At 46.0% G+C, this 22588-nt stretch overlaps 1 protein-coding gene across 3 annotated transcripts; it reads left to right on the top strand.

Moving 5' to 3' along the window:
• Positions 1-4101: 4101 nt before the first annotated feature.
• Positions 4102-6356, top strand: Ubb (ubiquitin B). Of its 3 annotated transcripts, none has more exons than XM_070027767.1 (2): positions 4102-4207; positions 5058-6356. In XM_070027767.1, the coding sequence occupies exon 2, from the start codon at positions 5064-5066 to the stop codon at positions 6207-6209; it is 1146 nt and encodes a 381-aa protein (XP_069883868.1). In that variant the 5' UTR covers positions 4102-4207; positions 5058-5063; the 3' UTR covers positions 6210-6356. The 3 variants fall into 3 exon arrangements, with proteins under 3 accessions (XP_069883868.1, XP_069883869.1, XP_069883870.1); XM_070027768.1 differs by lacking the exon at positions 4102-4207 and adding an exon at positions 4402-4488; XM_070027769.1 differs by lacking the exon at positions 4102-4207 and adding an exon at positions 4553-4572.
• Positions 6357-22588: the final 16232 nt, after the last annotated feature.

Raw genomic sequence — 22588 nt, 5'->3', positions numbered from 1 at the left:
ACACACACACACACACACACACACACACACAATTTTTTAAATGTTAGGCATGGTGGCTCATGCCTATAATCCTAGCTACTTGGAAGGCAGAGATCTAAGGTTTGGTATTCCAGGCCAAGCCAGGCAAAAAAAAAAAAAAGTTCTATTATGTAAGGTTCAGCCAATAGGAGACCACCACATGGTTCTGTCAGAAAAGAGTTTGAGAATGCTGCCAGCCTGCACAAAATGGAGGCATGCAGGGGGTTGGCATGCAGGGGGTTCAAGGGATGCAGGGGCAGAAGGGGAGAGGAAGAGAGGGAACAGAGGAATAAGGGGCAAGGGGCAAAGGGAAAGGTTGCAAGGGGTCCAGGAGCAAAAAGGGGGAGAACTAATGATGGAAACTGATATATAGGGAAAGGGCAGGAGGAGGTGTGGCCACAGTGAAGACCTCAGAGTCTGGAGGACCTTCCACTGCTCCCAAGTGTGCCAATTACCTGGGCAGGGACTTCTAGAGAAGGGGCCATGTGTGCACCAAGGGAGAACAATGGGGAAGGGGCCATTTATTTCTGGGAGGTATGGGGGACCTAACATATTCCTTCTCAACCAATGACTAAGCCAGATAGGAAATGCTTAGCATCTCAGTGGCTAGGGAAACACAAATAGGTTTGATGTCCTTGGCATAAATTGAGGCCCAATCTAAAAAATAACACAAAAAGAGGTTGACAAAGTAGCTCAAGTGCTACAGTACCAGTACCTGCTCTAGCAATCTTTTTTTTTGGTAGATGGTAGGGCTTGAACTCTGGGCCTGGGCTCTGTCCCTCAGCTCTTCAGCTCAAGGCTAGCGCTCTAGCACTTGAGCCACAGTGCCACTTCTGGTTGTCTAGTGGTTTATTGGAGATTAAGAGTCTCACGGCCTGTCCTGCCTAGGCTGGCTTTGAACCGTGATCCTCAGATCTCGGCTTCCTGAGTAGCTAGGATTACAGGTGTGAGCCACCAGCACCCAGCTCATTCTACCACTTTGAGCCACAGCTCCACTTGTTTTTTTGTTTGTTTTTTCTCCTGTGGTTAATTGAAGAATCTCAGGGATTCAGGCCGGAGATTCTCAAATCTCAGCCTTCTGAGCAGCTAGGATTACAGGTATGAGCCACCAGTGCCTACGTGCTGTTTCTGTTTTATTGCAGTACTAGCAACAGTAACCAGGGTGGCCTTGTGCATGTTAGGTAAGCAGTCTACCACAGAGCCCAAGTAAATATTTTTGTTTGGCTTTAGACAGGGCCTCACTACATAGCCTAGGCTGCTGGCCTCTCCCTGTACTTATACTCAGATCAGTCTGTCCAGTCTGTTCAGTGCTAAGATTACAAGTGCACCCAACCCAAGCAGTCTAAACAATACATTTAAATAATTTCTATAATTTGGGGGCCTGAAATGAAGACAATACAGAATTTTACTCTGCAATCATTTGGACATTCAATACCAAAATTTCTAACATAATAAAGTAGTAGTAAGTTTCAGAACTTAGTAGAAATATGAAATACAATGACAAACTACAAATACAGTATTTTAAGTATCAACTGATGCCAAGAAAATAACTGTTTAAATTGGTTTTAGTTCATAACAAATTGTTATGAAGGGCCATCTAGCCAAATAAAAAACAGCAAAAGATTTAATATGATCTGAAGAGAAACTAGAGCCCAAGAAAATCATATCTTCAGTTTCCCTTCAGTTTCCAAGAAACCATTTGTTCATGGCCATTAAATACAATATTGCCTTTTTTTGATGTGTTTTAGTGCCTAAGGATAGCCCAACTTTAGCTGAACAAAAGGAAAAAATGTAACTCACTAAACTAATATTTGATTACAGTGCCAAGTACTGTGTTAGTGAGTTTCTATTATTATTACTATTATTCTTATTCTTATTATTTGCCAGTGGTGGGGCTTCAACTCAAGCCCTGGGCACTGTCCCTGAGTTTTGCTCAATGGTAGCATTCTACCACTTGAGCCACAGTGCCACTTCCAGCTTTTTCTGTTTATGTGGTACTGAGGAACTGAAACCAGGGCTTCATGTATGCTAGGCAAACACTCTACCCCTAAGTCACATTCCTCTGAATTTCTGACTTTAATATTCTCATCACTTGATTTTTTAAAAAAACTCTGATTACAAATTACCTTCTGGAATTACCAGAAATGATGTGTCTTATTACAAAGTTTTGTTTGTAATCAGAAAAGTTCATCTTGTTTACTGCATAGGGATAGCTTAAGATTTCGTTTTGAAAACATTTTTTTCTGTGCTGAGGTTACCAAATGACCTACTTTGAGAAAACAATAAACCAGGAAGCAGTGTGACTAACTGAATTCTGGCAAGTGCTAGAACTCCAGTTGGAGTCATCACCAGTCATGAGCTCTGCATTCCAGCTCAATCAATCCATCATCACATATGATTCCAGAGGCAGTGCCGATTGGTCAAACAAATTCCAATTCAGTTAAGCTAACAAAAATGGGGGCAAAAATCACTGTGTTAAACACTTTGTAAATTATCTCCAAGTCATTTGAAATTACTTTCAAAATTCTTTCATTCTCCTTATTCAGTTCAATACACAGAAGACTAGTTTTACTAACTGAAAGCTATCTAGGTGTTAATTCATAGGAGTTCCCCCCCCCCTTTTTTTTTCTTGGCAGAACGGGGAATCGAACTATAAGGCCTTGGACAGGGCACGCTAGGCAGCCTAAAATAATATTAGTGTTATGCTAATGCCCAAAGTTAATTCATATTAATATCCAAGTTTCTAGAACACTTCCTCACTTGGCCAAGGCCGGACAAAAGGAAAACAGCCATTTCATGTTTACATACATATCCACCCCATGACTCTGCAAGAAGGCCTCCTGCAAACAACCCTGGATTTACATTCCTAGCTAATCACCAAACCAGCAGCCAAACCATCTTGACTGATTAACTCCACCTTTCGAGTCGCCAGCACCAAAAAACAAACACGCTCCATAAAAACAGGACCCCCTCCCCCACCCCACCCTGTCTCGGGAGCTAGGTTTTCGGATCCCTGATCATTTCTCCTCCTTCCTCAGTCTAGAGAAGCAGCAACGGAAGGAAAAGGGATCCACAGGCTTGGCGAGACCTAAACCCAGTCCGCGAGCCGCCTGGAGCCCAAGCCTCCCCTCGGAGAGGCCCCGCCACCGGGCCCGATCCCCACCACGGGGCCCCGATCCCCACCACGGGGCCCGGATCCCCACCAGGGCCGGATCCCCTCAGCCGGCTCCACTCCGAAGTCGGTTTGCAGAGCACCCTGGCTCTGTGACGAGGTCTCAACACGAAAAAAGCACCTAAAAGCCCTACGACGACAGAGTTGTGATTAGAGCCATGACTGAGAAAAACCGGCCAACGTGAGGGCCGTGCCTTTTTAATACGGGGTGAGGAAAGTTCTTCACAGCCGCGGTGGGCGCCGCCGAGCTGCTAAGCACCTAGTCTATGCTGGGGGGCCTCGGCGGCCAAACTTTCTTTCTCTCCGGGGTTGGCGGCCAAGCCCGCCGGTTTCAACCCCAGGACCCAAGTGGCGGCAGGGGGTAGAGGGTGGGGGTGGGGGAAGGGGGGGCGGTCGTGCTAACGAGAACGAAAAGGGATTTGGCTGGAGCCAAAGACCCCTCCTCCATCACCAGCCGGAAATACCGGTCTTTCGGGAAGGCGCGCTCTGTGGCGCACGCGCAATATTCCTTAGCAACGTCGGCTCCTAACCGCCGCACCTCAGAGCCCAGCAACAGTGGAGCGGCCGCGCGCCCCACCAATCAGCACCGGCCTCGCCTTCACCTGCTTCACCAATCAGCGCCGGCGCTGCAAGGACGTTTCCAGAGCTTTCGAGGAAGCAGCCTTTAACATGGATCCATCCGCCTAGTAATTTTTTCACCTTTTTTGTAAAGGAAAAGATGAGAAGGCTGAAAGGAGACGGATTTAATTCCTTAGTTCGCTTTATTTCATCTGTGAGGAGTTTGGAACTGAATTGAGAGGCTTAACGGCGCCACGGAAGGTGTAGACGGGGGAACTACTTTTAGTGGCGCACGGAGACAGCAGCTACGTAGAGGTAAAAAGTGACGCAACAGACGTCGCATAAATATCGGCCCCGCGGCGCCGAGGCTGTAGACGGCGACTTCTCTGTGAGGAGCAGCTGCTGCAGTGCTGTGTCCAAATAATTGGCAATTCTCGACCTCTTCGTCTTCGGTAACAGGTACTGGCCTGTAGGGACGAGTGGGAAAGGAGGCCTTAAGTGAACTCAGGCCGCCGGTTCGTCGGTGTGTGTGAGTCTCGGAGGTGGGGGGTGGGGAGTGACGCGGCGCGGGCCTTGCCGGAATAGTGGGCCTTGTTTGCGTACGGGGAGAGGAGGCGGCCTGCGCGCCAGAGACCAACGGCCGCCTAACGGATGGAGAGTCCGTTGCGCTTGCCTCCCACGGGGAAGGAGGGAATGAGGTGGCCTGTGGCTTCCGAATATCATTAATACTGAATCTCAACGTGGGTCCTGCGTTTCGCCTTTCTTTTAGTGGGAATTTTTGGCCCTGTGGTTTGGATTTATTTTCCACTTATCACCTTGCTAAGGTTTGAATAAAGTGTGGGGTAGGGGAAGACTTTGAAAAAGACCCAACAGTTAGGGAGGAAGGCTGGATGCCTAGAAAGCACTTTGGATTTTTTTGTTGCGTTTTGTGCGGGCAGTGGGCCTTGAATTTGGCCTCCCCCCCCCACCGCTTCGACCCCCCACCCCCACCCCCGCGCTCAATTGTGGTACGCCACCACTTGAGTCATAGATCCATTTCTGGCTTTTTGGTGGTTAATTGGAGATGAGTTTCTGGGACTTCTCTGCCCCGGTTGCTTCGAAACACGATCCTCCGGTCTCTGAGTGGCTAGGATTACATACATGAGCCACTGAAGGCCAGCTTTTAACTAAACAGCTTTTGTAATTAATAACTTTATATGACAAACGAAGGCTTGCCTAATGTGTTTTCAGAAAATAAAATTGTTTTTGAAGGACTTAGATGTGTAAATGTGAAAGCCTGAAATGACATGTTTACATTTTAAAATTACAGGTCAGAATGCAGATCTTCGTGAAGACCTTGACTGGCAAGACCATCACTCTAGAGGTTGAGCCCAGTGATACCATTGAGAATGTGAAGGCCAAGATTCAGGATAAAGAGGGCATCCCTCCCGACCAGCAGAGGCTGATCTTCGCAGGCAAGCAGCTGGAAGATGGCCGCACTCTTTCTGACTACAACATCCAGAAGGAGTCCACCCTGCACCTGGTCCTGCGTCTGAGAGGTGGTATGCAGATCTTCGTGAAGACCCTGACCGGCAAGACCATTACCCTGGAGGTGGAGCCCAGTGATACCATTGAGAATGTGAAGGCCAAGATTCAGGATAAAGAGGGCATCCCTCCCGACCAGCAGAGGCTGATCTTCGCAGGCAAGCAGCTGGAAGATGGCCGCACTCTTTCTGACTACAACATCCAGAAGGAGTCCACCCTGCACCTGGTCCTGCGTCTGAGAGGTGGTATGCAGATCTTCGTGAAGACCCTGACCGGCAAGACCATTACCCTGGAGGTGGAGCCTAGTGATACCATTGAGAATGTGAAGGCCAAGATCCAGGATAAAGAGGGCATCCCTCCTGACCAGCAGAGGCTGATCTTCGCAGGCAAGCAGCTGGAAGATGGCCGCACTCTTTCTGACTACAACATCCAGAAAGAGTCCACCCTGCACCTGGTCCTGCGTCTGAGAGGTGGTATGCAGATCTTCGTGAAGACCCTGACCGGCAAGACCATTACCCTGGAGGTGGAGCCTAGTGATACCATTGAGAATGTGAAGGCCAAGATCCAGGATAAAGAGGGCATCCCTCCTGACCAGCAGAGGCTGATCTTCGCAGGCAAGCAGCTGGAAGATGGCCGCACTCTTTCTGACTACAACATCCAGAAAGAGTCCACCCTGCACCTGGTCCTGCGTCTGAGAGGTGGTATGCAGATCTTCGTGAAGACCCTGACCGGCAAGACCATTACCCTGGAGGTGGAGCCCAGTGATACCATTGAGAATGTGAAGGCCAAGATCCAGGATAAAGAGGGCATCCCTCCCGACCAGCAGAGGCTGATCTTCGCAGGCAAGCAGCTGGAAGATGGCCGCACTCTTTCTGACTACAACATCCAGAAGGAGTCCACCCTGCATCTGGTTCTCCGTCTCAGGGGTGGCTATTAGTTTTACAGTCTACCCTCCCAGTGCCCAAAGATGGCATTACTCAGCACTATAGCCATTTGCCCCAATTTAAGTTTAGAAATTAACCAGTTTCAGTAATAGCTGAACCTGTTCAAAATGTTAATAAAGGTTTTGTTGCATGATAGCATATTTGGTGTCTGGTATGAAATTTTGTAATGATGAAAACTAACTGGGTGGCATGTGAAAGCAGAATTGGTGGTATGACTAAAATTAGTACAAGTGAGATATCACTTGCTGTTTAAGGACGACACATTTAAAGGGGAAACAGGATTTAAATGAAAGTTAAGCGATTCTGTGGAGTTTAAGGGATGCAGATGAGCCATACCTTCATACCTTCCATATTTTGGTTGAGTGCCTGCTGAGCATCTTTAAATTCAGCACTTGGTAAAAATGTTTAACAAGACAGTTTTCTGACATACTGATTCAGTACATCATTAAGACTTCTGGTTTTCGGACATAAGATTCCCATTAGAATATGGAAGTAGTCTTGTCTTCAGGAATACAGGGGTGGAGACAAGGGTCATTTGGACATTTGGCCATACAAAATTACCAGTACAGGTAGATAGGTCACAGGCAGTTATCTAGAAGCTTGTGTGTCTGCTTGTATACCAAGTGAATTTTCAGGACTTACATAGCTGTAATGGAACCAATGTAATGGTTCTCAGAGACAAGTGGAAGCTGTGTGGTAAGTGCATGTAAAGTTGGGGTGGGGGTGGAAAGGTGGCTCCGGTAGAGTGCTTGCCTTGCATGCATGCGGTCCTGGGTTTCATTGCTTGGCACCACCTAAGCAGAAAAAAGCCAGAAGTGGCACTGAAGTTACAGTAAGCCTTGGATATTGTTTTTACCAGTCCTGAGGCTTGAACTAAGGTTCTGAGGACTGTCACTGAGTTGCTTTTTGCTCAAGGCCAGCATATTCAAGCCACAGTGCCACTTCCAGCTTTTTCTGTATATGCTGAGGAATTGAACCCTGGGCTTCATGCATGCTAGGCAAGCAATCTACCCCTCAGCCACATCCCAGACATTAGCCTTGGGTGTTTTGTTTTTTTTTTTTTATGTTAACATAGGGACTTGAACTCAGTCTGGGTGCTGTCCCTGAGTCTGCTTAAGGCTAGTGCTCTTATCACTTGAGCCACAGTTCCACTAACAGATTTTGGTAGTTAACTGAAGATGAGTCTCCGGCTTTCCTGCCCTGGCTGGCTTCAAACTGCAAGCCTCAAATCTCAGCCTCCTGAGTATGTGGAATTACAGGTGTTTTTTTTTTTTTTTTTTTGGGGGGGGGGGGGTGTTCGGTCCTGGAGCCTGAACTCTGGGCCTGGGCGCTGTCCCTCAGCTCTTCAGCTCAAGGCTAGCGCTCTACCACTTGAGCCACAGTGCCACTTCCAGCTTTTTTTCTTTTTGCTTATGTGGTGCTGGGGAATCAAACCCAGGGCTTCATGCATGCAAGGCAAGCACTTTACCACTGAGCCAACTTCCCTGCCCACAGCTGTGAGTCTTACCTGTACTTTTTTTGTCCTGGGGCTTGGGCACTGTCCTCAGCTCTTCAGCTCAAGGCAAGTACTCTACCACTTGAGCCACAGAGCCACTTATGGTTTTCTGGTGGTTAATTGGAGATTAACTGGAATCTCACAGACTTTCCTGCCTGGGCTGGCTTTGAACCGAGATCCGCATATCTTAGCCTCCTGAATGGCTAGGATTACAGGTATGAGCCATCGGCACCCAGCTGACCTATGGTTTTTCAAGTAAAAGAAGGGCTGGGAAGGTGGCTCAGTGGTAGAGTGCTTGCCTTGCATGCATGAAGACCTGGGTTCAATTCCTCAGCACCACATAAGCAGAAAAAGCCAGAAGTGGTGCTGTGGCTCAGGTGGTAGAGTGCTAGCCTTGAGCTGAAAGCTGAGGGACTGCGCCCAGACCCAGAGTTCAGGCCCCACAACCAAAAAAACCAAAAACTCAAAGAAGTAACTTCAGTAAGTGCTTTTAGGGAGATGGCATTGTTTTGCTACATGGGAAATATAATTGTAGACATCTAGAATGATAATTCAGGTATACTAGAGAAGGGTTAATTTTGAGACCTCAGTTTCTGAAAGTTTAAATAGAAAGTTGAAGTAATAAGACACTGGAGACACCATTTAGTTTCATAGCTGAGTTGCTACTTGGAATGGTAAAAATAACTGCCGGGGAAGAAAACTTGGAATATATAAGCTGCCTGATGCCAGTGGCTCATGCCTATAATCCTAACTATGAAGGCTGAGAACTGAAGATTATGCTTTGAGGCCATCCCAGGCAGGAAAGACCTCCAATTAACTAGAAAATGCTGGAAGTGGAGCAGTGGGTCAAATAGTAGAGCACTGGCTTTGAGCAAAAAATGCTCAAGTACAGTGCCCAGGCCCTGAGTTCAAGCCCTAGGACCAGCACAAAAAAGATAAAGCCTTCAAAAAGCCTAAAAACTAGCATTGCTAATTATTAATCTTGTTTTCCCTATTGGTAATTCAAAGGTTTACAGTAACACAGGAGGGAGGTTAATAGGGCCTTATACTTTTAGTTCAGCAAGACTCTTCATGGTTGGTGTCCTACCACTTTAGTTATGCTTTCAAGTTCAGCATTTTGCTAGTAAATTGAAGACAGTCTCAAGACTGACTCCTGGGCTGGCTTCTAACTTCAGTTCTCTGGATTTTAGCTTCAAAAGTGGCTAGGAGAACCAGGTGCTGCTGGCTCTGCCTGTAATCCTAGCTACTCACTCAGGAGGCTGAGATCTGAGGATCAAGGATCAAAGCCAGCCCAGGCAGGAAAGTCCGAGAGACTCATCTCCTATAAACCACCAGAAAACTGGAAGTGGTGCTGTGGCTCAAGTGGTAGAGCACTAGCCTTGAGCTGAAGAGCTGAGGGACAGGGCCCAGGCCCAGAGTTCAAGCCCCACAACCAACCAGAAAAAAAAAATAAGTGGCTAGGATTATAGATGTGAGCCACCAGCACCTGGTTTTATATTATGACAATATTACACTTCTGTGCAATGTTTAAATATTATATATATATATAGTTTTTAGGAGTTGGGGATTTAGCTCAGTTGGAAGAGCACTTGGCCTGGCAAGTGCAAGTCTGAGTTCAGTGTTGGGCTCTGCAAAAAATAACATTTTTTTGTTGCTTTGTGTGTGTGTGTGTGTGTGTGTGTGTGTGTGTGTGTGTGTGTGTGTGTGTGTGTGTGTGTGTGTGTGTGTGTGTGTGTGTGTGTGTGTGTGTGTGTGTGTGTGTGTGTGTGTGTGTGTGTGTGTGTGTTGGGGGTGGGGGGGCATCTCTATACTGGGGCTTTAATTCAGGGCCTTTAGCTCTATATCTTAGCCTTTTTTTGCTCAAGGCTATCACTACTATCACTGGAGTTACCACACCAGGTTTATGGTGGCTAATTTGAAATAATTTTATAGATTACTGCCAGGACTGATTTCAATCCTCAGATCTCAGCCTCCTGAGTATGAACCAAGAATGATTCCATAAAGGGGCTGGGAAGTTGGCTCAGTGGTAGAGCACTTGCCTTGCATGCATGAGGCCCTGGGTTCGATTCCTCAGCACCATATAAGCAAAAAGAAAAAAAAGCCGGAAGTGGCACTGTGGCTCAAGTGGTAGAGTGCTAGCCTTGAGCTGAAGAGCTGAGGGACAGCACTCAGGCCCAGAGTTCAGGCCCCACAACTGGACCAAAAAAAAGAATCCATATGTTTTTCTTTTTTCCTCTTTGGTCATGGGGCTTGAACTCTAGGCCTGGGCACTGTCTCTGAGCTCTTGTTCAAGGCTAGCACTTTACTACTTTGAGCCACAATGCCACTTCCATCCATATGCTTGATTCAAGACAAACACTTGTACTCTTGGGCAACTTTTTTTTTTTGCTGATTGTGGGGCTTGAACTCTGGGCCTGAGTACTGTCCCTCAGCTCTTCAGCTCAAGGCTAGCACTCTACCACTTCAGCCACAGCGCCACTTCCGGCTTTTTTCTTTTTGTTTATGTGGTGCTGAGGAATCGAACCCAGGTCCTCATGCATGCAAGGCAAGCACTCTACCACTGACCCACCTTCCCAGCCCCCAACTATTTGTTTTAATTATTCCTTTCTTAGAGTAGTTATGAGAATTACATGAGAAGTGTGTAAAGCTGCAAAAATATGCTTTAGAAATATTAGACATATGGGGCCACCAGTGGTTAGTGCCCCAGGAGGCTGAGATCTGAAAATCAAAGTTCAAAGCCAGCCCAGGCAGGAAAGTCCATGAGACTTTTTTTTATCTCCAATAAATCACCAGAAAACTGGAAGTGGTACAGTAGCTCAAGTGGTAGAGCTCTAGCCTTGAGCTGAAGAGCTGAGGGACAGGGCCCAGGCCCAGAGTTCAAGCCCCATGGCCAACAACAACAAAAAAATTAGACATCAGGACTAGGAATGTGGTTTAGTGGTAGAGTGCTTGTCTAGCATGTACAAAGCCCTGGGTTTGATTTCTCAGTACCACATAAACAGAAAAAGCCAGAAGTGGCACTGTGGCTCAAATGGTAGAGTGCTAACCTTGAGCAAAAGAAGCTCAGGGACAGTGCGTAGGCCCTGAGTTCAAGCCCAGGACAGGCAAAAACTAAAAGAAAAATATTAGACATCAGCCAGAGGACAGTGGCTTACTCCTATAATCCTAACTCTGGAGTTTGAGAACTGAGGATTGTGGTTCAAAGCCAGCTCAGGCAGGAAAGTCTGAGACTTATCTCCAGAAAACTGGAAGAGGTGCTGTGGCTCAAAGTAGTAGAGAGCCTTGAGCAAAACAGCTCAGGGATAGGGCCCTGACAAAATTAGAAATTAGATTGGAGGCATGGCTCAGGTGGTAGAGCTCCAGCCAATGAGTTGGGTCTTGTACCAAAAGCAAAAATAAATTAGACTAGGTGATTGTGGTTTATGCCTATAATCCTAGCTACTCAGGAGGCTGAGATCTGGGAATCGAAGCCAGCCCAGGCAGAAAAGGCCATAAGACTATTATCTAACTAGAAGTGGAGCTGTGGCTCCAAGTGGTAGGGTGCTAGCCTTGAATGAAAAAGCTCAGGGACAGCAGCACACAGGCCCTGAGTTCAAGCCACATGACTGACAAAAAAATTAGAAGTGATTTGATTACGTATCCGTGGTTAAATTGTAAGGCAATAAAGAGAAAGTAGTAGGAACATGGGACAATATTTCTTTTTTTTTTTTTTTTTGGTCCGGTCGTGGGGCCTGAACTCTGGGCCTGGACGCTGTCCCTCAGCTCTTCAGCTCAAGGCTAGCGCTCTACCACTTGAGCCATAGCACCACTTCCAGCCTTTTTTCTGCTTATGTGGTGCTGAGGAATTGAACCCAGGGCCTCATGCGTGCAAGGCAAGTGCTCTACCACTGAGCCACCTTCCCAGCCTGGGACAATATTTCTTTAAAAAGTGTGGCTTAGCTGGGCACTGGTGGCTCACATCTAACCTTAGCTACTCAGGACAGGCACAGGAAAAAAAAATGCTATTAGAAGAAAATGGATAAAAGCCCAAGTGTGAGCTGCTATTCAGAAGAATGGGGGTATATTTCCACTCCTACCAAACACTTGCAAAGCTGCCACCTATGTAGCAATCAGCATTGTTCACAAGCACCCCATGTCCAAGGGCAGTGTAATTCTGTCCTGAAATCAGATACTTATCTGGGTCTTCATCTAGAAATTACATCTCAGACTTCTTGAGCCTCAACATTCATTATACTGGATCCAAAGAGCAAGCCAGTTCCAAATAAAAGCTTCAGTCATTTCTGGGAAAAGATCTTAGTGCAACAATATTGACAGAAATAAGTGCTGGCTCTTTGCTTTTCATATTGTTTGATCTCATCACCATATTTTAGCTTATGTTTAGCTCACCAGAAGTTGAGGGTGTGCGAGAGGGGTATCACTCCATAGTAGAGCCCTTGCATAGCAAATGTGAGGCCCTGGCTTCTATTACCAACACTGCCAGAAAAAAAGTTTGAATGGTAAACTAGTCAGTGAGTTCTACTTAACAATAGTTTTTTGTTTTGTTTTGTTTTGTTTTTGGTCAATTGTGGGGCTTGAACTCTGGGCTTGGGCGCTGTCTCTCAGCTCTTCAGCTCAATGAGAACACTCTATTACTTGAGCCACAGCACCACTTCCAGTTTTCTGATGGTTAATTGGAGATAAGAGTCTCATGGACTTTCATGCCCAGGCTGACATTGAACCACGATTCTCAGATCTCAGCCTCTCCAGTAGCTAGGAGTACAACCATGAACCACCGGCGCCTAGCCTTTTAGGGTTTTTTTTGAGACAGGGTCTTACTTGCTCACACTGGAATGTTCACTACCACACTCCTTTTACAACTTGTTTTAAGAAACACCTTTAGGGGCCCATGTAATTGTAACCCCTCTGTACAGTATGTTCACAAAAAATAAAAATTAAAATTAAAAAAATTTTTTAAAAAATTAAAAAAAAAAAAGAAACACCTTTAGGGGCTGGGAATATGGCTCAGTGGTAGAGTGCTTACCTAGCATGCATGAAGCCCTGAGTTCAATTCCTCAGTACCGCATAAGCAGAAAAAGCTGAAGTGGTGCTGTGGTTTAAGTGGTAGAACATGCTAGCCTTGAGCAAAAGAAGCTCAGAGACAGTGCCCATCCCAGTACTAGCAGGAAAAAAAAAAAAAAAAAAAAAAGACACCTTTAGCCCAGTGCTGGTGGCTCATACTCGGGAGGCTGAGATTTAAGGATACAGTTTGAAGTCAGCCTGGGCAGGAAAGTTAATGAGACTCTAATTAGCCATGAAAAAAACAAACAAAAACCTGGAAGTAGACCCATGGCTCAAGTGGTAGAATGCTAGCCTTGAGTGGAAGTGGAAGGGCTCAAGGACAGCACCCAAGCTTTTTTTTTTCTTTTTCTTTCGGTCATGGGGCCTGAACCCTGGGCCTAGGCACTGTCCTTCAGCTCTTCAGCTCAAGGCTAGTGCTCTACCATTTGAGCTACAGTGCCATTTCTGGTTTCTTATGCTTATGTGGGGTTGAGGAAGCGAACCCAAGGCCTCATGTATGCAAGGCAAGCACTCTACATTGAGCCACCTTCCCAGCCCCCAAGCTCTGTTTTTAAGCCTCAGGATTGGCACACACTTGTAATCCTAGCTACTCGGCTGAGATCTGAGGATCAAGGTTGCAAGTCAGCAGGGGCAGGAGGCTCTGTGAAACTATTAACTCCAATAAACCACTCAAAAAGAGCTGGAAGTAGCATTGTGGCTCAAGTAGAGTGCTCACCTCGAGCAAAAAGAAGCTCAGGACAGTGGCGAGGCTCAGAGGTTAAGCCCCAAGACTGGCAGTAAAAAGAAAAATGAAAAAAGAAAAGGGTTTCCAAAGACATGGAGAGTGAATCTGAAAGGCAAAGGTGAGGACTTGTAGGGATGGAGATATAAAGATGGCAGATTGGGGCTGGGAAAGTGGCTCAATGGTAGAGTGCTTGCCTTGCATGGATGAGGCCCTGGGTTTGATTTCTTGGCATCACATAAGCAGGAAAAGCTGAAGTGGCGCTGTGGCTCCAGTGGTAGAGCACTAGCCTTGAGCTGAAGAGCTGAGGGACAGCATCCTGGTCCAAAATTCAGGCCCCATGACCAAAAAAACAACAACAAAAAAATATGGTAGATTGTCTTGTCTTTGCTTTATTGGACATCAGCCACTGCCATACCGTTCATACCTCCATTGTCTCATTTTTACAAACCACAAGAATTTGAGTTAGGGCTCTCCAAAGTTTCCAGTAATATGCTAACCCTCTGCAGACTGACTTCATGCACCTAAAATAACCCACTTATTTCACATTCAGTTCTGTACTCTCCACTCATCTTTTAAGACAGGACAACCCAGGGTCCAAGCTCTGCCCACTGAGCTGGATACCAGTTTCTAACATGGAAGTTTATAAAGTCTATGAACATACAGCAAAGTAAATATTAAATCTTTGCAAGGTTTCTCAGGCGACTGAACCATAGAGTGCAGAATGGAAGAGGGAAAGTTGCAAGCTCTCTGTGGCATATGATTTGGGTACACTCAGAACAGGCACGTGCTGGGAAGGTGGAGACAAACAGCTTTGATGTCCTCACTGTCCTCCCTGTGGGGGCAGCTGAGCCCAGCAGGCCCAGCGGATGAGCTGGGAGGGAAGTGGAAGGGCCTTGCCTGGGGAGGGCAGGCACAGCAGAAGAGGATGCAAAGAGGGAGGAGCAGTAGGCCTGTGGTGGGAGGAGGTCCAGGAGGATGGGAAATAGAAGGATACACCCAGAGCACCATGGGGGAGCTTAGGGTAGGCTTAGGGGAAGTCCAAGAGTGGGGGTGGGAAAGTGGAGAAGGAAGTCAAACGGTGGGACCAAGGAATCATGGCTGGCCTTTTGCACCTCCAGATGGGCCTTCTGTTTGGCCTCAAACACATCCTTGCCCAGATTGTCCCTGACTATGCTAGGTTTTTTCTCCATAGCTGGCCTGTTTCCCTTTTTTTTTAGTTTTTAAAATTTTATTTTATTGTAAAGATGCTGTTCAGAGGGGTTACGTGAGTAAAGTGACGAGTACATTTCTTTTTTTTTTTTTTCCGGTCATGGGGCCTGAACTCTGGGCCTAGGCGCTGTCCCTGCACTCTTCAGCTCAAGGCTAGCACTCTACCACTTGAGCCACAGTGCCACTTCCGGCTTTTTTATTTTTTCTGCTTACGTGGTGCTGAGGAATCGAACCAAGGGCCTCATGAATGCAAGACAAGCACTCTACCACTGAGCCACCTTCCCAGCCCCACGAGTACATTTCTTGTTGAACATTTTTACCCCCTCCTTTGTTTTTCTTTTTTTTTTTGGGTCCGGTCGTGGGGCCTGAACTCTGGGCCTGGGCGCTGTTCCTCAGCTCTTCAGCTCAAGGCTAGCGCTCTACCACTTGAGCCACAGTGCCACTTCGGCTTTTTTTTTCTTTTTGCTTATGTGGTGCTGAAGACTCGAACCCAGGGCCTCATGCATGCAAGGCAAGCGCTCTACCACTGAGCTACCTTCCCAGCCCCCTTTGTTTTTCTTGTATTATCCCTTCCCTCCCCTACCTTCCCACCCCTACTCCCCAGAAGTTGTAAAGTTTATTACCAGCATAGTGTTTTGTGAGTATCATTGTTTCAAAGGATCATCCTGTGTCCTTGTTTGGCATTTTGTTATCCCCTTCCCCTCCCCAAATTAGATAAATGTATATATAAGATGCAGGGTCAGTTTCCCTTTTGTACTCTGACTAGCATTTTTTCTCTGCTCCACCTTTATTTCCACTTAGCCCTCCCCTACCTCCCTTTATTCTGTGAGTCTCCAAGGTGACTGAACATCTGCCCCTCCTGGTATATATATATATATATTTTTTGTTAAAGCCAGACATCCATTTTTGGGCAGAGGCTGTTGGGAATTGAGATTCCCCAGAGAGATAAGGGCTTAGGCTTGGGCTCCCAGATTTGGCACAGAGCCTGCCTAGGGCTATTCTGGATCTTGGGAGAAAGGCAGAACTTCTGGCAACCTGGCTGAGCAGCAGCTCCTTAGTCTCCCTGGGATGGTGTGGGAAGGGGCAACGCACTTCTGTGAGAGCAGAATTTCTCCCAGACCCAGTGCTCTGTGTCCAGTTGGCTGGACTTTGATTTCTTTCTCCAGAAGTGACCATTGGCCTCTGTGACCCTCTTGCTCTGTCTCTGGGTACCAGCTAGACTTTTTTTGTTTCTTTCTCTCCGCTGCTTCAGTCTCCCTGCACTAGGAAGCCTGTACACTGTAACCAAGATAGCTTACTTCTGTTTTGTTTTTTTTTTTCCTGACAGAATCAGACAAAATCTGCTCTGAGACTCTTATCGGGCCAGTAGACCTGGCACCAGCTCTAGCTCTGAACCCAGTTTAGAAGTGGCATAAAGAGAAGCAAAGTCGCTAAATCCAGGTTCTGACTTGTCCACCCCTCCCACCAATACCACCCACAAGTCCCACCTTTTCTTCCTTCTAAGGCAAAAAAAATGGAGAAGTTTCCACTTTCCAGACTCCGAATTCCTCTCTTTTTAGAATGCATGTGGCGTCTACACATGCTTTAGATGTCTCTTGGATTGCAGGATTGTTTCTTTGTGCCTATAGGAGATGCCACATTTGTTTTGAAAGCCAATGTCAGGGACTAGGATGGAGGTAGAGTGTTTGCATGCGTGAGGCCCTGGGTTCGATTCCTCAGCACCACATAAGCAAAAAGAAAAAAGCCGGAAGTGGCACTGTGGCTCAAGTGGTAGAGCCCTAGCCTTGAACTGAAGAGCTGAAGACCAGTGCCCAGGCCCAGAGTTCAGGCCCCACGACCGGACCCAAAAAAAAAAGAAAAAGAAAGAAAGAAAAAAAAGAAAAAATTCCTTTGAGCTAGGAATGTGGCTTAATGGCAGAGTGCTTGTCTTACATGCATGAAGCCCTGGATTTGATTCCTCAGTACCACATAAACAGAAAAAGCCAGAAGTAATGCTGTGGCTCAAGTGGTAGAGTGCTAGCCTCAAGCAAAAGAAGCTTAGAGTGAGTGCCTAGGCCCTGAGTTCAAGCCCCAGGACTAGAAAAAAAATTTTTCCTCTCTCCTCTCTCTTCTCTCTTTCAGCATAGAGCAGGTATGAGTTGGTCCAGGGAAGCAGCCCAGCCTGAGTCACTGAGTGCAAGCTGAGGGCACATATCCTATATTCTGCATGAACTCAATCCAGGGACCATGGGTAGCTTGGATGGTGTCTCTCATTCAAACCATTTTCTCTGAGTGAGAATCACAGACCTTTCTCTGACCATGAAAATAGCAAGAGGACTTTTCTGGGAGAGTTTCTCCCAGAAAAGAGAGTTTCTCCAATTCTTTTTCGTTGTTGTTGGTCATGGCCTGAACTCTGGGTCTGGGCGATGTCGCTCAGCTCTTCAGCTCAAGGCTAGCACTCTTGCCACTTGAGCCACAGCACCACTTCCAGCTTTTTCTGCTTATGTGCTTATGTTCAATTCTGAGGAATTGAACCCAGGGCCTCATGCATGCAAGGCAAGCACTCTACCACTAAGCCACCTTCCCAGCCCAAGTTTCTTAATTCTTTATGAACTGACCAGTACAAGTTATTACTTGGGAGATAAACAAAAATGGAGGTTCCTTTCCCAGGTGACCCCAAGTTTCAAAACATCCTTTTTTTTTTTGTGGTTGGTCATGGGGCTTGAACTCTGGGCTTCGGCACTGTCCCTCAGCTCTTCAGCTCAAGGTAAGTGCTCTACCACTTGAGCCACAGCGCCATTTCTGGTTTTCTGGTGGTTTTATTGGAGTTTCATGGACTTTCCTGCCCAGGCTGGCTTTGAACCATAATCCTCAGATCTCAGCCTCCTGAGTAGCTAGGATTATAGATGTGAGCCACCGGTGCCCGGCTCAAACCATCCTTCTTTCCCTGCTTACCTTCACACACATCCCAAGTGACTTTAGTGTTTTCTAAGAGGAAGCTGGAGCATCTGACAGCATCTCTCCTTTCCTGGGTACTCCTTAACTTCCTTAACTTCAGCTACTCCTTTACTTCCTGATTTTGTCAGGCCCAGAATGCCTCCCTTTTAGCAATATCAGATGGCCTCAAAATTCCTAGCCAGGGGCTGGGAAGGTGGCTCAGTGGTAGAGTACTTGCCTTGCATGCATGAGGCTCTGGGTTCGATTCCTCAGCACCACATAAGCAAAAAGAAAAAAGCCAGAAGTGGAGCTGTGGCTCAAGTGGTAGAGTGCTAGCCTTGAGCTGAAGAGCTGAGGGACAGAGTTCAGGCCCCACGACTGGACCAAAAAAAAAAAAATTCCTAGCCATAATTTGTATCCCCAGTTCTCCCACTCCTCCCCTCCTAGTCCTGGAGCTTGAACTCTGGGTGTGGATACTGTCCTTACCATTTTTGTTTTTGTTTAAGGTTGGTGCTCTACCATTCAAATCATACCTCTACTTCTGCCATTTTGGAGATTAATTGGAGATAAGAATCTCACAGACTTTATAGCCCTGGCTGGCTTTGAACTGCAATCCTTAGATCTCAGCCTCCTAATTTACTAGGATTACTGGCATGAACCAGCTAAGTGAAGCCCTTTGAAATATGAATTTGATGGTACTGAGTTTGAGTATGTTTCGCTTTTCTACTTTGATTTGTGTCACTTTAAAGATACAAGCATTCGGGCTGGGAAGGTGGTTCAGTGGTAGAGCGCTTGCCTTGCATGCCTGAGGCCCTGGGTTCGATTCCTCAGCACCACATAAGCAAAAAGAAAAGCCAGAAGTGGCGCTGTGGCTCAAATGGTAGAGTGCTAGCCTTGAGCTGAAGAGCTGAGGGACAGTGCCCAGGCCCAGAGTTCAGGCCCCATGACCGTACCCCAAACAAACAAACAAACAATAAAAATACAAGCATTCTTCCAACTGCACAGAGGCCTTGTTTTTTTTCCCCAAGATATAATGATATACAATACACTGATGTTCAAAGCCTAAAAACTTGTTTTTGTTTTTGTTTTTGTTTTTGTTTTGGGTCCGGTCATGGGGCCTGAACTCTGGGCCTGGGCGCTGTCCCTCAGCTCTTCAGCTCAAGGCTAGTGCTCTACCACTTGAGCCACAGCGCCACTTCTGGCTTTTTTCTTGTTGCTTATGTGGTGCTGAGGAATCGAATCCAGGGCCTCGGGCATGCAAGGCAAGCGCTCTACCACTGAGCCACCTTCCCAGCCCCCTAAAAACTTGTATAGCACAAGCACATCACATTTATAACATTTTAGGATGAAATCTTGGATTCTTCCCCTAACATGACAAAAACAAACAAGCAAACATTTTATCAGTTTCATCTGGGGTTTGTCTCTATATAGGTTCATATAAATGGAGCTGGAAAATATGTGATCTTCTGTGGCTGGCTTTTTTCATTAGCCTATTTTATGTTTGTGTGCTGGTCCTGACTTGACTATAGGCATGAGTTACCAGCGCCTGGCTCAAATGTCCAAATTTTCTATTAGTTATCTTGATAACTTGAAGATAAGCTGTAGGAGGTACATCTGACTTAAGACAACCTCTGGAAGAAAAATTTAACTTGAAAAAAAAATTATGTTTCTGTGTGGAGCTGGAAAATATGTTGTTCTATTTCAACAGAATGTTCAGGCCCAGTTTTTTGTTTTGTTTTTAATTTTGCCAGTCCTGGGGCTTGAACTCAGGACCTGGGCACTGTCCCTGAGCTTCTCGTGCTCAAGGCTAGCACTCTACCACTTGAGTCACAATGCCACTTCTGTTTTTTTTCTGTTTATGTGATACTGAGGAATCGAACCGTGGGCTTCACGTGTGCTAGGCAAGCGCTCTACCACAAAGCCACATTCCCAGCCCCAGGTTGAGTTTGAATAGCTCAAATCTACAACAGATTTGTCATAAAAGAGGCCTTGGACTAAATACAATCAACAATACGAGATAAGGAGACAGGGAAAAGTGCTTGGCTTGAACAGTGTTTCCCAATTTGAACTGATTGAAGAGTGAAAAAGCAAAAGTAGAATGTAGGAAACAGTGGTTTAAATAATTTTAAGCCAGTTTTTTTTAAGTGAAGAAATATTCTATTTATTTAGTGCAGAAAAGGAAAAGAAACAAAGAACAATGACAATTATCTTCATGAAGAAAATCAAAATCTAGAGTTACTACAGTGTAGGAACTAAATATCCATTTCAACACCAGTAACAACAATCAAGAAGACATGCAAAGAATCAGGGAAGCGCCGGGTGCTGGTGGCTCATGCCTGTAATCCTAGCTACTCAGGAGGCTGAGATCTGAGGATCGCGGTTCAAAGCCAGCCCGGGCAGGAGAGCCCGTGAGACTCCTATCTCCAATAAACCACCAGAAAACCGGAAGTGGCGCTGTAGCTCAAGTGGTAGAGCGCTCGCCTTGAGCTGAAGAGCTGAGGGACAGTGCCCAGGCCCAGAGTTCAAGCCCCACGACCGACAAAAAAAAAAAAAAAAAAAAGAATCAGGGAAGCATGGCTCATCCTAAGAAAGAAAAGCAATCAATAACAGCTGAGTGAGAATGAGGCAGCATTAAACATCCCAAAAACATATAGTGAGGGTTCTAGAAGAAGGAAAGAGGTAGGAAAAAGATATTTAAAGAAACAATGACTAAAATTTCCCCATATTTGAGGAAGAAGAACATTAATGTATCTACCGAAGAATCAAACCCTGGTAAGAAAAAAAAAATCCATAGATACATCATAATCAAACACTCAAAACTCAATGACAAAGAGAAAATTTAAGCCAGTTCTTTTAAGGAAGAACTTCTAGTACTTAGCACTGTTAGTATCTTAGGAGAAAGAAAACAGAGCCAGACACTGGCTTATGCCTATAATCCTAGCTACTCAGTAGGCTAGATTTGAGGATCACAGTTCAAAGCCAGCCCAGGCAAGAAAAATCCAGAGACTCTTACCTTCAATTACCCAACAGAAAACTGGAAGTGACATTATGGCTCAATGTGGTAGGGTGCTATCCTTGAGTACAGAAGCTCAGTGACAGTACCCAGGCACTGAGTTCAAGCACCACAACCAAAAACAACAACAACAAAAAAAAAAAAAAGAAAAGAAAGAAAAGCAAGAGAAAGAACTTTCCAATCTCTTTTATGACCATCACATTCTTTTTCACAATGTTTATAGTAGAGACAGTTTAGTTGTTACTTGGAGATTAGAGTCTCATGGACTTTCTGCCTGGGCTGGCTTTGAACCACAATCCTCAGATCTCAGCTTCCTGCGTAGCTAGGATTACAGGCATGAATGAGCCTGTACAATTAGTACTTCATGTTTCTTTTCTTTTGTTGGTTGTGGGGTTTGAACTCTGGGCCTGGGCACTGTCTCTGAGCTCTTTAGCTCAAGGCCAGTGTGCTACCACTTCAGCCACAACACCACTTCTGGTTTTTTGGTGGTGAATTGGAGATAAGAGTCTCATGGACTTTCCTGCTTGGGCTGCCTTTGAACAGTGATTCTCAGATCTTAGCCTCCTGAATAGCTAAGATTACAGTCATGAGCCACCAGCGCCAGGCTGTTTTTTTTTTTTGGGTCCGGTCGTGGGGCCTGAACTCTGGGCCTGGGTGCTGTCCCTCAGCTCTTCAGCTCAAGGCTAGCACTCTACCACTTGAGCCACAGCGCCACTTCTGGCTTTTTTCTTTTTGCTTATGTGGTGCTGAGGAATCGAACCCAGGGCCTCATGCATGCAAAGCAAGCGCTCTACCACTGAACCACCTTCCCAGCCCCGGCTGTTTGTTTTTTAAATAGCCCATCCTTAGACTGCTGGAAGTGAAATCTTGTGCATTTGATTTGCACTTCTGCAATGGCTAAGAATCCAAAGCTGAATTTCAAATTAGGGATGCTTGTCTGCCCAATTTTCCTTGTCTCCTGATGTGGTAATGGCTCTGGAGGTCTTGAAGATCTCCACTTATTCTTTATTTTTCCCACAACAGCATGGTGATGGCTCTGCACTGTAATTTTGGCTAGCCAACCTGCCACTTAAAGCCTTCCCCTAGGTTGGGGCTGGGAAGGTGGCTCAGTGGTAGAGCACTTGCCTTGCATGCCTGAGGCCCTGGGTTCGATTTCTTAGCACCACATAAGCAAAAAGGAAAAAGCCAGAAGTGGCGCTGTGGCTCAAGTGGTAGAGCGCTAGCCTTCAGCTGAAGAGCTGAGGGATAGCGCCCAGGCCCAGAGTTCAGGCCCCATGACTGGACCAAAAAAAAAAAAAAAGTTCAAAAAAATTCGAAGTTAAGAAAAATTCGATTTACAATAAACTGTGTGTGTGTGTGTGTGTGTGTGTGTGTGTGTGTGTGTGTGTGTGTGTGTGTGTGTGTGTGTGTGTGTGTGTGTGTGTGTGTGTTTCTGATTCTGAGGAGCAAACCCAGAGCCTTGTGCATGCATGCTAGGTAAGTAACTATCTACTAGTCCAGCCCTAAATAAATACTAACAACAATGTGTAATCAGTTATTATGGAAGAAATTAAAAGTACATGCCAGCTCCTAAGAGATAAATCAAGTGTCACAGGAACACATATTGGGGACCTCTCACCCAAGTCCAGAGTCTAAAAAAGACTACCCAGAGAAAGTGACTTTTCTCCTCCTCTCCCCCCTTCTTTTTTTGTATGTATACCAATATTGAGGCTTGAATTTGGGGCCTCATGCTTTTTTTTTTGTTACTTTTTCACTCAAGGCTGGTGCTCTATCACTTGAGCCATCTCTTCTATTTCTAGCTTTTTTGCTGGTTAACTGGAGAATAAGAGTCTCATTTTTTGGTGCCAGTCCTGGGGTTTAAACTCAGGGTCTGGATGCTGTCTGTGAGCCTTTTTACTCAAGGCTAGAGCTCTACCACTTGAGCGACAGTTCCACTTCTGTTTTTTTTTTTTTGTAG

This window comes from Dipodomys merriami, unplaced genomic scaffold (genome assembly GCF_024711535.1).
Source record: "Dipodomys merriami isolate MVZ:Mamm:240054 unplaced genomic scaffold, mDipMer1.0.p SCAF_19, whole genome shotgun sequence".
NCBI classification, from domain to species: domain Eukaryota; kingdom Metazoa; phylum Chordata; class Mammalia; order Rodentia; family Heteromyidae; genus Dipodomys; species Dipodomys merriami.
This window is presented reverse-complemented; position numbering and strand designations above follow the sequence as displayed.